Source organism: Xenopus laevis, chromosome 4L (assembly GCF_017654675.1).
Source record: "Xenopus laevis strain J_2021 chromosome 4L, Xenopus_laevis_v10.1, whole genome shotgun sequence".
In the NCBI taxonomy this organism is placed as follows: Eukaryota; Metazoa; Chordata; class Amphibia; order Anura; family Pipidae; genus Xenopus; species Xenopus laevis.
In genome coordinates this window covers 40,317,713-40,335,541 of record NC_054377.1, presented here as the reverse complement: position 1 = coordinate 40,335,541, position 17,829 = coordinate 40,317,713, and the positions used below count along the sequence as shown (strand labels likewise).

Sequence of the window (17,829 nt, the reverse complement as noted above, 5' to 3'; positions counted from 1 at the left end):
GTCATTCCAATATTTAAAAAGGGATTACGATCTCAGCCTGGCAATTATAGGCCAGTAAATTATTTGAAGGCTTGTTAAGGGATCATATTCAAAATTTGTCCTAGTGAATGACATTATGAGCAGCAATCAGCATGGCTTTATGAAGGATAGGTCATGTCAGACTAATTTGATTGCTTTTTATGATGAGGTAAGTAAAATGCTGGACAGTGGGGGGGCAGTAGATGTGATCTATTTGGATTTTGCGAAAGAGTTTGATAGCGTGCACCACAAACCACTGCTTTCTAAATTAAGGTCTGTGGGTACATTCTCTTCTTGGAGTAAGGTTATTATTGGGGTCCCTCAGGGCTCGGTATTGGGTCCACTTTTATTTAACTTGTTGCAACAGGATCTTGACAAACTGGCAATCTGGGCAGCTAAGTGGCAAATGAGATTCCATGTTGATAAATGTTAAGTCATGCACCTGGGATGTAAAATTATCCAAGCCACTTATACCCTTAATGGGACTACACTAGGCAAATCCATTAGGGAAACGGACCTTGGAGTCCTTATAGAGCACTGGTAAGGCCCCATCTAGAATATGCCGTACAGTTTTGGTCTCCATCATTTAAACAGGACATTATTTTATTAGAGAGGGTACAGAGAAGGGCAACTAAGCTGGTAAAAGCTATGGAAGATCTTAGCTATTAAGAAAGACTGGCCAAATTGGGCATGTTCACGCTGGAGAAGAGGTGTTTAAGGGATGATGTGATAACTATGTATAAATATATATTATATATATATATATATATATATATATATATATATATATATATATATATATATATATATATATATATAATGATCTCTCTAATGCTTTATTTACCAGTAGGTATTTCCAGCTGACACAAGGTCAGCCATTCTGTTTAGGAGAAAAGAGGTTCCACCTAAATATTCGGAAAGGGTTTTTTTACAGTGAGAGCTGTGAAGATGTGGAATTCTCTTCCTGAATCACTTGTACTGGCTGAAACATTAGATAGATTTAAGAAGGGGTTGGATGGCTTTTTGGCAAGTGGGGGAATACAGGGTTATAGAAGATAGCTCATAGTACAAGTTGATCCAGGGACTAGTCCGATTGCCATTTTGGAGTCAGGTAGGAATTTCCCCCCCTCTGAGGCAAATTTGAGAGGCTTCAAAGGTTGAACTTGATGGATGTGTGTCTTTTGTCAACCTAACTTACTATATATGCAACAGTACGGACACTCTGGTTTTATAATTTCCTTATGAGGCCTTTTACCATTGCAAATGACTACTCTGCATCACTCTCTGCACTAGTCTGTAGGTTTGGAAGGCCCAGTTTAAGGATGATCTGAGCTAAGTGTATACAGCAGTTATGATACAGTGCTTATATCATAAGCAGATCCAAAATGGATTTGTAATTCATGGAAATGAGCATCAGTAATCATAAGGCCTTAAGATAAGTGATCCACCACATGGTATATACCTAGCATATCAAATCTTTATTATTTTAATTATAATAGGAGTTGTTCAAATTTAAAATAACTTTTATGATGCATGAATTTTTTATGTTTTTTTAATTATTCAGCTTTCTGTTCATCTGCTCTCTTATTTGGAATTTCAGCGACTATCTGGTTGTTAAGGGTCAATTTAACCTAGCAACCAGGTACTGAATTGAACAAGAGACTGGAAAATGAAAAGGGGAGGACCTGAATATAAAAATAATAAATAGTAATACAAATTTCCAATAACAATAAAATTGTAGACTCATGAAGCAATGGGTTTTTGGTTGAAAGGGTCAATGAGAGAAAAGGCAAATAATTCAAAAACTATAAAAGATAAAAATAAAGATCTGTGGAAAAGTTGCTAAAAATGGGACATTTATAACATACTACTAACATAATAAACATACTAAAAATTAACTTAAATGTGAACTACTCTCTTAAAGAAAACAGGGAGTAACATTCTTGTTAGGAGGAATGGTCTAATATTCCAGCAATTTATTGTTGGAAAAAAATGTCGAAGGCTATCCTAAGCATTTTGATCAAGTTAAGCAATTAAAAGACAATGCCAGTAAATACAGTACTAGCAAGGTGTATGTAAACATTTGACCCACAGAATTAGATTTGGTTAAAAAAAAGCTGAAATAAATCAGTCTATTATTTTGAAATGATCTTATATAGAAATTTATATAGAAGTTATATAGAATTTAAATTTTAGGAATCACTTGGAATTGCATGAGTGTTTCAAGTCCTTAAGCATCAGAGCAGAAAGATAAGCAGCATAGATAAGGGAATACTATACCTTTCTTTATGGTGTGCACCATTTCTAATGAGAAAATAAGAGATTTAAAGAAGGAGGAAAGCTACCGAAGCAGTTTATTGCCAATAGATTAACCACAATAGTGCAAGCTAAAACACTATATTTATTCTGCAGAATGAGTAAACCGCTCTAGAAGCTCTCTCTGTTTAATTAGGATAGCAGCTGCCATATTAGCTTGGTGTGACATCACTTCCTGCCTGAGTCTCTCCCTGCTTGCTCATAGCTCTGGGCTCAGATTATAACAGGGAGGGGAAGAGGGAGCAGGGAAAAGGGCGGAGGAGAGGGAGAGAGGAGCAAACTGACCATGCTCAAGCCCTAGCCCTGGAGGTTTATGCTGAAAACAGGAAGTCTTATACAGAAGCCCATATAGACCTTTCTGATAAAGCTTACTTAATTTTAGCCTTTCCTTCTCCTTTAACAAAGGCAATATTAAGATTTAGCATGCTCTTGCTTCCAGAGTTCTGAACCGTAGTATTTAAATTAAACTTACATTTAAATGAATCCAAAAATAAGAATGTTACCTTATATCGTCATCAATCAGCAAAGGCATCGATCCCCACCAACAAGTAGATCGCTTTAGTTGAAGAAACTAACCACACCATTATCCACAACAAAAGCAAAACCAACTGGAAAATCTGGTCCCCCTGTCTTAATTTAACACTATATAAAAGGTATATGACGCTGTATTGTCCCCTTTCTAATTGGTCAATTGATCAGCTTGGTTTCAGGCTTAATATTGGCCATTCCCTCCAATGCTTTATATTTATATCACTTAATATCAGATGTATAGTTATGACTTGTTGACAGATCTTGCCTTGATGTTGTTGTTTAATAAGGTAGGATTTTGCTTACCACCCCCCCTCCCATTTTCTTGAATGATAAATAAAGTGTCTGGAAAGAGAAAGCCAGAATGTGCAGGGTAGAAAAGGCATGAGGCCAGAAAGCTAAAGGATTCCATTTACTGAATGCTTATCAGCTATGTTCAGGTGCAATGATTTTTCCTAGAATTAAGTTGTGCTTAATTAGATGTTTTTCTGTTGTTTGTGAGCAAAGCAATATTTGTTGATTTTGTTCTTAAGTGTAATGAATAAGTATAATGGAATAGTGTCATTCATTGTAAAAAGCATTGCTCCTCTGCCTCTTTGTGAAAAAGACCAAGGGGCAGATTTATCAAGGGTCGAATTTCGAAGTAAAAAAATACTTCGAAATTCGACCATCGAATTGAAATACTTTGAAATCGAATATCAAAGTATTTTTCACCGAATTTGGCCATCAAACGATCAAAGTAAAATCTTTCGAATCGAATGATTCGAACGATTTTAGCGTACAATCGAACGGTTTTATTTCGATGTGTGAGGACTTAGAAAAATTGTCTAAAAGGTCCCCATAAGCTAATATAGCACATTGGCAGGTTTCATTTGGCGAAGTATTGAAGTCGAAGTTTTTTTAAAGAGACAGTACTTCGATTATCGAATGGTCGAATCTTCAAACTATTTTTATTTCAAATCGAATTTGAAGTAAATTCGAAGTCGTAGTATCCTATTACAAGGAAATCACAAAAGATGTTGATTGCTCTTTGTATACAACATATTACTGTGTAGAAAATGACTATGGTATTTACGCTAACTCCTGATACACATTGCCCACAGAAAAGAATACCATACTATTAGTAGTAGATTATACTAGACTAGATTTCTTTTTTCCCCAATTATAGCAGGGCAAGGGAGAGGAACAAGCATTGAAGGGAGGGGGGAGGAGGATGGACAACGAACAGGGCAGAGAGGGGGTTAAATGAACAGGGCAGAGAGGAAGAGAAATGAACAATGCAGTGAGGGGCAGAGAAGGAGAAAAACGAAAACTGCAGGGAGGGGGGAAAGGAACAGGACAGAGAACAAACAATAAGGGTGATCTGATGTCTGTGGTGAAGGACTGAGTGTGACATCACAAACACGCCCACTCCTCCGTCAGTGGCTGCTGCTCTGTAAATTAGTCAGAAGGTGCCAGTGGCTCCAGAGCCTGATACTGGTAACTCCTGGACAAGAAGCTTGCAAAGGGGGTACAATGATCTTAACCTTAAATAGAATTCTTTAGTGTTTGCACTGTATGTGAGAAACTGTTATAAGGACACCAGCAAATGTCCAAAATGAATACAATGGAGAGCACATATTGGCACGAGTCATCCAAAGCTCCTCCACTTCCACTTGGTTGTGTCCTGTTTCTTTTGATGTTTGGAAGGAAAATACACCACCTCAGTGAAGTGGTCCAGCATCGGAGATGCCCTTGGCAAAAGAAGGCAGATATTCACAGCTTATACTGTATATCATGTCACAATAGCCCTGAGTTTGGGCAGATCAAGAACATTTAAAAGAATGTCAGACGTATTTGGCATGTTGGGACAAACAAGACATTAATAGGGTTAATTAAAGGCACAGGAGCAGTAACCAATAGCAACCAATCAGCAGGTAGAATTTACTGGTCTCCTGTTCAAAATCTGTTTGGTTGCTATGGGTTACTGCTCCTGGGCAAAGTTAGTGCCTTTTATTACATATGGGGGGTTTGTCCCCAATCTTTTTTCATCTGGAAGCCACTGTCAAATATAAAAGTATTAGGATCGGTGCATAAAAGTGATACTGACACATTCCTATAAAAATCACAGGAACTTTTCAGTATCAAGTAATTGCTGCACTCAGAATAGTTCCCCTGAAAGCCCCTCTCAAAGCCACCCCTAGCCCCGCAAACTTTTGCGCAGCTGACCCTCTGACACAGCTAACTGATCTTCTGCCTTCTGCTCTCTGGCACAGTTGCCTAAAGGGGTTAGATGCCAAAAAATGAGGTTTAGGGGAATTATGCTTTAATGTTTCTAACAATTATTTTCCTTTACTTGCTCTTTAATCCATCCAATAAAAAAATGAAGCACACTTTTAAAAATAGAGGATAAATGTTTTACAGACAAATATATTCTGCAAGATGAACCTTTTATTCTATTAAATTAACTAAGATATTTGAGCAAATGTGCCAATGGAACAGTTGAGATAATAGTGATTATTGGCTTAATTAACATGATATTTAGCATAAAGAATGATGCTAACTGATGTACTTGGTACTTTCCTTTGTGAACAACTGATGAATAAACCCTGATATATTATGTTTGCTATCATGGTACAATTACTCTTACACCCAATGAATGGCTATTTTTATTTAAAACTGTGCAACCATTGTTTTTCTGTTGTTCTGGTACAGCACTGTAAACACAAATCTTACCTGATATTAATTTTGTCTTTTGCAGGATCTTTCATGGACAGACTGAGCGAATACACCTTCGGAAAGCAATGAGGCTTATACAGTGGCAAACTTGTCCTTTCCCTGGCCACAGTTGTTGTTCCTTTTGCATGTCAAGGTGATATTTACAAGCAAAGCTGCATTGACTTCGACACTCAGTTTCTCTGTAATTTCATTTTTACTGTCTGGAAAGAGTGACATGATGCAGAGGCCTTATCAAAGTGGAAACAACTGAGCTGAAATGGTTTTATACACTACCCCCTTTCCCAGCAGCTTCCTTTCATCCCTCCACTCCCTGTCCTGGGCCCTGATTTTCCCCTGCTATTGGTTGGGAGATCGGTTACTGGCTTCATTCTTGCCAACCACATATGAGAAACGACAACGGTCAGATGATCCATGTTACTTCCAGGCCCTCTGCATTATCATAACCACACCCATTTATTTAGCACTGCTGGTTTCATCACTTCCATTTGCCTTTATAGGATTCCTGGTGTGGTCTCCTATTCAGGCAGCACGCAGACCCTATGTCTATTCCCATATACAGGAGAAAGCTCGTGCAACAGAAGCCAAGTTGCTGGCTGAATGGAGAGCAACAAGCAGTGGGAAAAGCTTCTGCTTTGGAACTGCCAATGTTTGCCTTTTGCCTGACTCAATTGCAAGGTTCAATAACCTTTTTAATACCCAAGCTCGGGCTAAAGAAATAGGGAGAAGAATACGCAATGGGGCAAGTAGACCACAAATTAAGATATACATAGACTCTCCTACTAACACTTCTATAAGTGCTGCCAGTTTTAGCAGTCTGGTGTCTCCCCAAGGTGGTGATACATCTCACCGAGCAGTAAATGTTGGTATGAAAAGAACAACCTCTATGGAATACAAAGGGGAAAATTCTGGTGAAAACAGCAGTGAGGAGAACAGAGATGGGAGAAATGGAGGAGACACGGCTGATGGAGAAGACTGTCCATGCATCATCCGTATAAGTGGAGAGGACAGTGGCCACATCTCTGACACAGAGACTGATGCCATTAGTGGACATGTCAATGTTGCATGCTTGGCAGAAATTGAGCCAGATTTTCAAAAGAGTCCAACAGCTAACCATAAGAATAAGGATGCAGATGGTGGAAGTCTTGATAGTTATACAGCCTCCCGGGAGTCACTAGTCAAGGTCCGGATGGCAGATGGAGCTGCTGACCAAAGCAGCATTAACACTAAGCTTTTACATAAAACATCTATAATCAAGAAGGCCACTGCCCGGAAGAAGAAACACACAGATGATATATTAGACCATGAGATTTCTGCCTTTTTTCCAGCCAACTTGGACTTTTTGTGCCTCCAGGAAGTATTTGACAAACGTGCTGCAGAAAAATTGAAAGAGCAGTTGCACTACTATTTTGAATATGTGCTGTATGATGTGGGGGTTTATAGCTGCCATGGGTGCTGTGGTTTTAAGTTCCTTAACAGTGGGCTTCTGTTTGCCAGTCGTTACCCCATACTAGATGCTACCTATCACTGTTATCCCAATGGGAGAGGAATAGATGCACTTGCAGCCAAAGGAGCTTTGTTCATTAAGGTAAGCTTTTAGTACGGTTACCAATGTAACCAAATCAACCAAAGTTGAAACTGTTGCTGTCACTTTTTTTTAATTATTATAACACCAGAGGAAATTATTTATATATGTTAACTAACAAAATAATTGTTTTTTTTGATGAGTAAGATTTAGAACCACTGTTTGACCAATATATATTAAATAAAATAAAGTTAGGAATTGAAATGACAAAAAAGAATATGAAAAGTGTAGTCTTTACCCACACTAAAGCCGTTAGCCAAAATATTTAAATTTTTTTCATGGTCCGACACTTCCAATCAGCATCTTTTTACAATTGTTGTTTTTGGGATTAGTCTTGGCAATTAAACCAATCAGGTCCTCATTTTCTATTCATCAGCTTCCTCATCTCTCCCTTCACGCACATTATATTATGTAAAAAAGTACTCCTGTTTGAAAACCTGAGCTAAAAATGCAGAGCAGTGCATCGGAATTCCCAGGCACCATCTTCTGTCCAAGTATAGGATCTAATATCAGGAATGCAAGGGACCTGGGGTTTTCCAGATAAGGGATATTTCTGCAATCCTGATCTCCAGTCTACTAAAAATCATTTTAACATTTAATAAAAGCAATAGGATTTGTTTGTCGACAATATGGATTCATGTAGCTTGGTTAGGATCAAGTAAAAGTGATTTTTTTATCATTGTAGAGAAAAAAGGAATCATTTACAAAAATTAGAATTACATGCTTTAAATAGACTCTATGGGAGATGGCCTTCCTAGAGATCAGCACTTTCTGGATAACGGGTGTCTGAATAAGTGATCTCATCGGTTTACTTACCTGTCCCTCACCACTCCCTATCTAATTCTAATACATACAATCACATACTCACTAACATAATCTTAGAACTAATCCGAACTCATACTCTTTACTTTAACAAAACTGACCCTCAACAAATTCTCACTAATTTCACTGTCACTGTTCTATCATACATACTGGCCCCTCAGGCTCTCCTACGGTTCCTCATATTTACTGTCCACCTTAAGCTCTTACGGTTTTCTGTACTCACTTCCCCACAATGTTTTTCTTCCATACTAACCCACTCCCAAACATCTCTAATTGTTTTCCTTTATATGCTGACCCAATAAGTCATAAGAGCCCCATGTACCCTTCCCTATATATTGAAGCAAGTTCCTTTATTCTGAGTGTCTTACTGGGAGCTCTGTATGTGGTATACCTGCTGCCTGATCCATTTTATGCTAGGGTGATTTTTACGAGTGATGTAATTGATAAAAAGAGAATTGAGTAATTGAGTTGTAGATTACATACGGCATGCAGAGCGATGACGGAAGCCAGCTTGAGGCACAGATATATTCTTTTAACCTCTTTATAATACATTCATTCAAAATCTAGAGAAATACTGTATAAATGAACCTGTCTTGGACAGAAAGTAAGGAGGTGGTGGTGTCTAGGGCAGCCTTAAATAAGAATTTCAAAATTACAAAATAAGTAATATTAGCTGGGTTGGTGACTTGGATGGTTGCCATCAGTGATGTAGCTAGATGTTACTGGGCCCCACAGAACATTAATTTTAGGGCCCCTACATATCCAGAGGTTGTCCTTTTTTACTAATATATGTTAAAATTGCTCATTAATTAGGGCCTCATGGGCTTGCTTCCTCTGTAGCTACACCATTGGTTGCCATAGGTAAGTGGTGCTTAGAAATAATGTAGGTTAGCGGAGTCTGAAATTCCTTTGCAACTCCTAGTGAATTTCTGTTATACCTACCCCTGATAATTGACCTCTGGTTTCCATGTAATCTGAGTGGGAGTACCTTGGCACAGAATAGCGATCAGCACACTGAACACTTTTCTTTTCTTGGTGACTTGGCTTTCTAACTTGTTCAGTGTAAAATGCAAAGAAGGGCAGAAATAGACATATTTTGTTGTTGAAGGACAACCAACCTCTGGTTCTTCAGTAGATTCAGCAACAGTTGGAGAACCAACTGTTATACCATACTGCTATAGTGCTAGGATGTGTGCCAGATTCAGATTAAAAAAAGAAATGCAAACATGGCCGTGAAAATGGGGGTACAAAGTGCACAGAACTAAAACATTTTCTTATTTTCCCCAATGTTGTGTGGGCCTATTAGAGCAATACATCATCCACATTATTAATCAGGCCCTGCTAAAAGCTACTAAATTATTCAAAAGTATTTCCTTTCAATAAAAAGTGAAGCCTTTTAGTATTTTTGGCATTTAGCAAGATTACTAAAGGTCTACCTAGCAGTGTAACAATGTGGTAGGGCTGGCACACTGTAGTTCTTCCAAGGAATTGAGCCTTAGCAACCAAAATATCTAATAAATGACTGTTTCAAATGGCTGAATTGTATTTTTCTAGCCTCAACTACTATGTAACTTTGTTCTTTATATTCATACGGTTTTGTGGATCTCTAGGACACTGTAATTGTCTTTAAGAGAACAGTTTGAAAGTTTTTTTGGGAGGTGGTCCAATTCAGATGATAAATTGATAAATAAAAAATTAAAATGGATGACAAAACATTTCTTAAAAGGAAAAACAATAGACCTTATCTTTCATGTAAAACAACTGAGGTAGAGGTTGGTGTAGATTAAAATCTGTAGTTTCCACATTGATAAGATGACAGCTGTTGGGTGCAAATCTTTTTCATCCATAAAGGAATTTAGATTTTTGGGTATTTAGGTATAGTGTAGTAAGGTATCTGATCCATTATCCATAAAGCTCCAATAACCAGCAACAACATCCTCCACAGTGTATAGTTTGAGCAACACATTTCAGTCAGTTATAAAAGCACAATTCTTTGTAATATATGTTACCTAAAACAGCATCAATCAATCCATGGTGATTGGAAAACAATATATCAATGTTCATTTTAATGTTCACACTTGTTCTAATACAGTTTGGGCTTGTACTCCTAGTTACAATGGGTCTATGAAGCTTTGCAATAGCACAACCTGATTTGCATCTTTTCGTTAGCACAGCAAATTATTATCGGATTTTAATGATGTTTCTCAGATGTAATCTTGTAAACATATTATTCTTCTTCTTTAGGTGCAGGTTGGAACCACTCCTCAGGACCAAAGAATAGTGGGATACATCTCCTGCACTCACCTGCATGCTTTGGCAGGTAAATGTTGTAACTCCATTTGTTTGCTGCACTAGTATGTGAACCTCCTGTAATCTGTGAACACTGTGAAAGGTCAGTGCTTTGTAATGCAATTTCTGCACTGCCAAGAGGTAAATATTTGATTGTGCCTGTAGGCAACGTATACCCACAATATTATTTATACTAAAGGGGCAATTAAATTTTTAATATAATATAGATAATGCCATTTTGAAATGTATGTTTGTCTTTTATTTTTTATTAATTTATTAAATTCTTGTTCTAAAACTTTCCAGTGTGGATTTTAAAATTTTTGCAAATTGTCTTAGAGTATGACTTCAATAAGTAATTCTGTGTCAGCACACAACTCCTCCACTTATTTCAGGTGCACGTTCAGAGGTGGCCACCACACACCATAGATACTTCAATATAGAACACGAACAGCACCTTCTTGATATAATAAAAAGGCCTTTATTCAAACATGGCACAGACCAATCGTAGCAACGTTTCGAGCCGTCTCTGGCTCTTTATCAAGCTTGATAAAGAGCCAGAGACGGCTCGAAACGTTACTACGATTGGTCTGTGCCATGTTTGAATAAAGGCCTTTTTATTATATCAAGAAGGTGCTGTTCGTGTTCTATATCTTAGAGTATGACTGTCGACAATTTGAAAGTTGAACTACCATTTTAACGAATGGAATGTGCTTTCATAATTCTACCCAAAGTAGTCCGCTAATAGATAATGGCTGGTTGGTTGCTATGGAATTACAGGGCTGCTGCAAACTTATATTTGATAACTTAACATCCAATGCTGCTCCTGCTATGAGATAAGGTGGGAACTATGAGACTAATTCACCAGGACCCTAGTAAGTGTAAGAGAAGAAATAAAAAAAGTTTAAATAGGAAATTGTGCTCTCTGCACTATAATGTTACATAGTTACATAGTTAAATTGGGTTGAAAAAAGACAAAGTCCATCAAGTTCAACCCCTCCAAATGAAAACCCAGCATCCATACATACACCCATCCCTACTTTTAATTAAATTCTATATACCCATACCTATACTAACTATAGAGCTTAGTATCAGAATAGCCTTTGATATTATGTCTGTCCAAAAAATCATCCAAGCCATTCTTAAAGGCATTAACTGAATCAGCCATCACAACATCACCCGGCAGTGCATCTGTCCTGACTGTGAAGAACCCCCTATGTTGCTTCAAATGAAAGTTCTTTTCTTCTAGTCTAAAGGGGTGGCCTCTGGTACGGTGATCCACTTTATGGGTAAAAAGGTCCCCTGCCATTTGTCTATAATGTCCTCTAATGTACTTGTAAAGTGTAATCATGTCCCCTCGCAAGCGCCTTTTTTCCAGAGAAAACAACCCCAACCTTGACAGTCTACCCTCATAATTTAAGTCTTCCATCCCTCTAACCAATTTAGTTGCACGTCTCTGCACTCTCTCCAGCTCATTTATATCCCTCTTAAGGACTGGAGTCCAAAACTGAACTGCGTACTCCAGATGAGGCCTTACCAGTGATCTATAAAGAGGCATAATTATGTTTTCATCCCTTGAGTTAATGCCCTTTTTTATGAAAGACAGAACTTTATTTGCTTTAGTAGCCACAGAATGACACTGCCCAGAATTAGACAACGTGTTATCTACAAAGACCCCTAGATCCTTCTCATTTAAGGAAACTCCCAACACACTGCCATTTAGTGTATAACTTGCATTTATATTATTTTTGCCAAAGTGCATAACCTTGCATTTATCAACATTGAACCTCATTTTCCAGTTTGCTGCCCAGTTTTCCAGTTAAGACAAATCACTCTGCAAAGTGGCAGCATCCTGCATGGAACCTATAGTTCTGCACAATTTAGTATCATCTACAAAAATAGAAACAGTACTTTCAATGCCCACCTCCAGGTCATTAATAAACAAGTTGAAAAGCAAAGGACCTAGTACAGAGCCCTGTGGTACTCCACTAACAACACTGGTCCAATTAGAAAATGTTCCATTTACCACCACTCTTTGTAGTCTATCTTTTAGCCAGTTCTCTATCCAGGTACAAATACTATGTTCCAGGCCAACATTCCTTAATTTAACCAGTAACCTTTTGTGTGGCACTGTATCAAATGCTTTAGCAAAGTCTAAGTAAATCACATCCACTGCCATCCCAGAATCGAGGTCTCTACTTACATTCTCATAAAAAGAAATTAAGTTAGTCTGGCAAGATCTATTACGCATAAAACCATGCTGGCACAAACTCATAGTATTATGATTTGCTATGAAGTCCAGTATCTTATCCTTTATTAACCCTTCGAAAAGCTTTCCTACCACTGACGTCAGAATAACTGGCCTATAGTTTTGAGGCTGAGAACGGGATCTTTTTTTGAATAGAGGCACCACATCAGCAATTCGCCAGTCTCTCGCCACTATGCCAGATCTCAATGAATCCTGAAAAATTAAGTAAAGAGGTTTGGCAATCACAGAGCTAAGATCGCTAATTACCCTGGGATGAATACCATCTGGCCCTGGACCTTTGTTAATCTTAACATGTTCTAGTCTCTTTTGAATTTCTTCATGTGTGAACCATGCATCATTAGTTGTATTACTAGAATTGGGACTGTTAAGAAGGAAACCTTCACTTACTGGTTCCTCATTTGTGTAGACAGATGAAAAATATGAGTTCAGAATCTGCGCTTTTATTTTGTTTTCATCAACCAGCTGACCCCCCTCTGATAGTAAGGGTCCCACCCCTTCCTGCTTCATTTTTTTACTATTAACATATTTAAAAAATAATTTTGGATTTTTTTTACTGCTAGCTGCAATATCCTTTTCTATAGCAATTTTAGCTTGCCTTATAGCTTCCTTGCATGATTTATTGGCCTCCTTGTACCTTATAAATGTTTCGGCTGTACCAGCTAACTTGAGGGATTGGTACTGTTATTGGGTAGGCCGTCTCAGGTGGCAGGAAGTGCAAAACCACCCCTATCAGCCTCTAATATTTTGGATTTCTACACTGCAGCCAGAAAGCATAAATACTAAAAAAAAAAACAGCAGGAAAACAGTCATATGCATTTTTTCCTGTAGCCTTGTTTGAAATCAGTCCATTATTTTCCTAAGCCAAACTGCTATGTTATGTTAAGTTATGTTGAATATACATTGCCCTGTTCTTGTGGAATTTTGTTTGGCTTTTCAGAGGAGAAGACTTGTATTTGCATTCTAACAATTTCTTATGGTTTGGATGCGACATAAGGACACCCCCTAAAAAAATGTGTTCATATATCATACCTATCAGCTCTAAATAAACCAATTGCTTGACCTAAATTTTATTTTAAAGATGGATCTTAAAGTATGCCTCATGTAGCTGCTCAATCATTGTCTCAAAAATATCAGGCCTATCCATTTTTGTAACAAAAGAGTAATTTGAAGTATATTTTTTTCTGACAGGAGATGCAGTGACCCGATGTGAGCAATTAGATATGCTTCAAGAGTGGGTGTCTGAATTCCGCAAATCTACCTCCTCCTCCAGCGCTGCAAACCCGGAGGAGCTGGTGGCTTTTGATGTTATCTGTGGGGACCTTAACTTTGACAACTGCTCATCAGGTATTTGGCAGTAAGAAAGGTGCAGTTATGTGCTTACCTGGGGATTGTTGAGTCCATAAAACTGTACAGATTGAAAAGATTTCATAAAAAGTGGCCAACCAATAAACAATATGAAGTGGGACACTTGTAAATGTAGTCCAAAATAGATTATACATTATTTCTAATTTAATGTAACTGTTATTTTCAGTGTGTAGCAATATTCAATATACAGGTATAGGATCTATTATATTGGAATTCAGGGTATTTATGGAATAACAGACTTGAAGGCCCTAGTGAGTAGTAAATAAGATTTTGTTTATGTGCTGTAACTGTGATCCCAGTGTAAGGTTGTTCTTTTATTTGTGTGTATGCAGAGGACAAACTGGAGCAGCAACACTCTTTGTTTACACATTACAAGGACCCGTGCCGGCTGAGCCCAGGGGAAGAAAAGCCCTGGGCAATAGGTAAATCATGAAAAAATGGTTTGACATTGCGGGGCAGATTTATCAAGGTTCAAATTGAAAATTAGAATTCGAATATTTGCAATTTTTATTGTCAAAACTGTCAAATCCAACTAGAGAGTTATTCAAATTCTATAATCTTGACAAATGTATCCATACAGAAGTGTGGATGGAACAAACCTATAGATTTATTCATTTAGCTTACAAAGGTTTAGCTTACAAAGGTTTTAAAGGAACAAAAACTTCCTTAACAAATGTCCAAATTGCAACAGTGCACTTCCCATATCAAACATTTTTGGAAAGAAGTAGAGAACCACCTGAACTCTACATTATGCTGTAACTATACAATGATGCCAAAATGTGCTCTATTGAATTTCTGATGATTCTGATGAAATTATGCCGGATAGAACAGCTATCCAGAAGGCAAAGAAAGGAAATGAGGAGTGCATAGTGGCAGAGGCTAAGACTAACCTGAAAAAGATTTTAATTATATAAATAGTAAAAAGATGCGGGTTGAGTGTGTGGTTTGAAAAAATGGTACCAGTATGGTTGTAACAGATACAGAAAAGGCAAATGTGGTAAATCAGTTATTTTCTTCAGTGTATGCAATAGAGGAGTCTGAGTTCCCAGGCTCACTTCTGTCATGTCTGGCGACAGGTGAGTGACCACCGGGCTGGAGCCTATTTGCAGAGTAATACCCCTGAATGGATGGACAATTAGCAGAAGCCATAGTAAGGCAAAAAGTAAATATTTAATAACAAAATGAGAAAATAATCAAACACACAGAAGTTGAAAAATACAGGCCTGTAATGAGGCTGGCAATGGAGAGAGGCAAGTCCAGAAATAGGCAAAATGGTCAAGGCTGGCGGCAGGCAGTCTAAGTCCAAAAGGCAGGCTGAGGTCAAATAGCAGGCAGCAGACGAGCAAGGTTGTGAAACAGGCCGGAGGTCAGAACCAAGGGAATCCAGAGTAGTAGGAGTCGGGTACCAGGTGAGAACAGGAAGGTAGGAGCGAGGAACATAGGAAGGTGGACACGGAGCAAGGCAGGGAACACAGGAGTCAGGAATCAGCATAACACAGGTAGAATGGGCTCAGGAGCTCAGATGATCAAGCAACAGGAAGTTTGATGGCACAGGCTTATAAAGGGCCTTGATTGCTTGACTGACAACACATGTTGTTAATGAGGCAAGATAAGGTAAGAGTGTTGCAAGAATATAGTAAGTCTGTTCAGGGCAGTGTCCAGTATAAGCACTAAGATTCCCCAGTGGCTCACCAGTATAACGCAGGATTGTCCAAATACAAAGACCAGGGTTTGATTCCATTGTGATTCCTGACAACTTCATAGCTGCACTGATGGCTCAGCTCAATCTAGTCAGTGGATATGATTCATAAAGCTTTAATAAAAATTTATGTAAACAAGGCTCCTGGGCCTGATGGCATACACCCCCGGGTTTTAAGAGAGCTTAGTTCAGTTTTAGACTGGCCCCTATTTCTGATTTTCTCAGGTTCAATTTCATCTGGTATGGTGCCTATGATTGGAGAAAAGCTGATGTCATTCCAATATTTAAAAAGGGATTACAATCTCAGCCTAGCAATTATAGGCCAGTAAATTTGACATCTATGGTGGACAAATTATTTGAAGGCTTGTTAGGGGATCAAATTCAAACTTTTGTACTAGTGAATGGCATTATGATCAGCAATTGGCATGGCCTTTTGAAGGATAGACCATATCAGACAAATTTGATTGCTTTTTATGTTATAATTAAAATGCTGGACTTTGGGGGGTTGGGGGAGTAGATGTGACCTATTTGGATTTTGCCAAAGCATTTTGCCAAACCACTGCTTTCTCACTAAGGTCTGTTCTTAATGAAATCATTTGCACATGGATAGGAAACTGGCTACAGTATAGGGTACAGAGGGTGGTTGTTAATGGTACATTCTCTACTTGGAGTAAGGTTCTTAGTGGGGTCCCTCAGGGCTCAGTATTGGGTCCACTTTTGTTTAACTTGTCCATTAATGACTTATGGGAGGGTATTGTAAGTAATGTATCAGTGTTTTACAGATGACACAAAACTATCCAGCCCAGCTTTTTAGCAAGTGAGGGAATACAGGGTTATAGAATATAGCTCATAGTACAAGTTGATCCAGGGACTAGTTCAGTTGCCATTTTGGAGTCAGGAAGGAATTTTTTCCCCCTCTGAGGCAAATTGGAGAGGCTTCAGATGGGGTTTTTTGCCTTCCTATGGATCAACTAGCAGTTATGCAGGTTAAAATAGAGTTCAAAGGTTGAACTTTTTTTCAACCTAACTTACTATGTTACTATGTTACTCTTTAGCCAAAATTCTGAAACATTTCCTACTCCTTAATTTATATCAAATTAATTTTAGGAGCAGCAAACCAAAGTCAACACAGAGTTAAAAGTCCTATGTACCAACAAAGCTATTGCTTTCAAATTTGACAATTTGAAGAATCGTATGAAATTTATACAAAATGGAAATGAAAAATTATGAGCAACATATCACTAAATGATAGAACTCATTTGGACTCAATTCCCTATTCACCATAGTTCCATGGAATTCTTACAAATTTTTACTAGCCTGTTCTATTATAGCAATATAAAGTTAACCCTGGACTAAGAACTTGGGCATAAGTCTAACAATATCCTATTCTTTTATAGTATTACTTTTTGTCTTTTCGAAATCTGATTTAATCTGATCCAAAATGTACATTTTATTATATTGCTTGTATCACTTATCTTGTGATCCTTGTATGGATTTTTCATGCATTTTCAGTTGTTTTTGTCATTACCGAAATACAATATAACAAAAAAAGATGCGCTGTATAACAAATGAAACAAAAAACTGAAATAATAGGGAGTTATTTAACAAAGGTCAAATTTTGAATTTATTTGAATTTTGTTTGTTTTTTGGTTTAAATGTATTCACAACGCGAATGGGAGGTTATTTATGAAAAAACTCAAACGTCTAATATTTGATCGAATAGTCCAGACCCGAAAATTCAAATCAAATTCGAAATGCGCTTTCCTCTGAAAAAACTTGAATGTCAGGAAGGTAATTAACATATTCAAATGGATCAATGGACCTCTGCCATTGACTTGGAAATGAATTTGGCAGGTTTTAGGTAGCGAATATTCAAATTAGAACTGTTTTCATGGCCGAGGTGTGATAAATCTCACTTGTACTTTACATTTGAACTGGTGCTTTTAAATTTGTGAGTTTTGACACAAAAAAATGTAAAATTCGAATTTACCATTTGAACCTTAATAAATCTGCCCCTTAATCAAGGAAATTAATGATAGTGATGCATTTCAGCACCAATTTGTTGTGAAGCAATTCATTGAAACAAGTCTATGTCTGTTTCACCAGGAACACTTTTGGACCCCGAGGGTCTGTATGATGAGGAAGTGTGCACCCCAGATAATCTGCAAAAGTAAGTGGTGGAAATACTGATATATACTGGATTCCACTCATAAACTGCATGACAGA

General features: G+C 37.7%; 1 protein-coding gene across 4 annotated transcripts in view; it reads left to right on the top strand.

Annotated features, from left to right (window-relative positions):
- Positions 1-17,829, top strand: part of smpd3.L (sphingomyelin phosphodiesterase 3 L homeolog) — a 123,882-nt gene that overhangs the window by 104,729 nt on the left and 1,324 nt on the right. For all 4 annotated transcript variants that reach the window (XM_041589429.1, XM_041589427.1, XM_041589428.1 and 1 more), the window contains 5 exon segments: positions 5,603-7,165; positions 10,229-10,304; positions 13,728-13,883; positions 14,237-14,326; positions 17,710-17,773. In XM_041589429.1, the coding sequence (XP_041445363.1) occupies positions 5,837-7,165; positions 10,229-10,304; positions 13,728-13,883; positions 14,237-14,326; positions 17,710-17,773 (1,715 nt within the window). In that variant the 5' untranslated portion in view covers positions 5,603-5,836.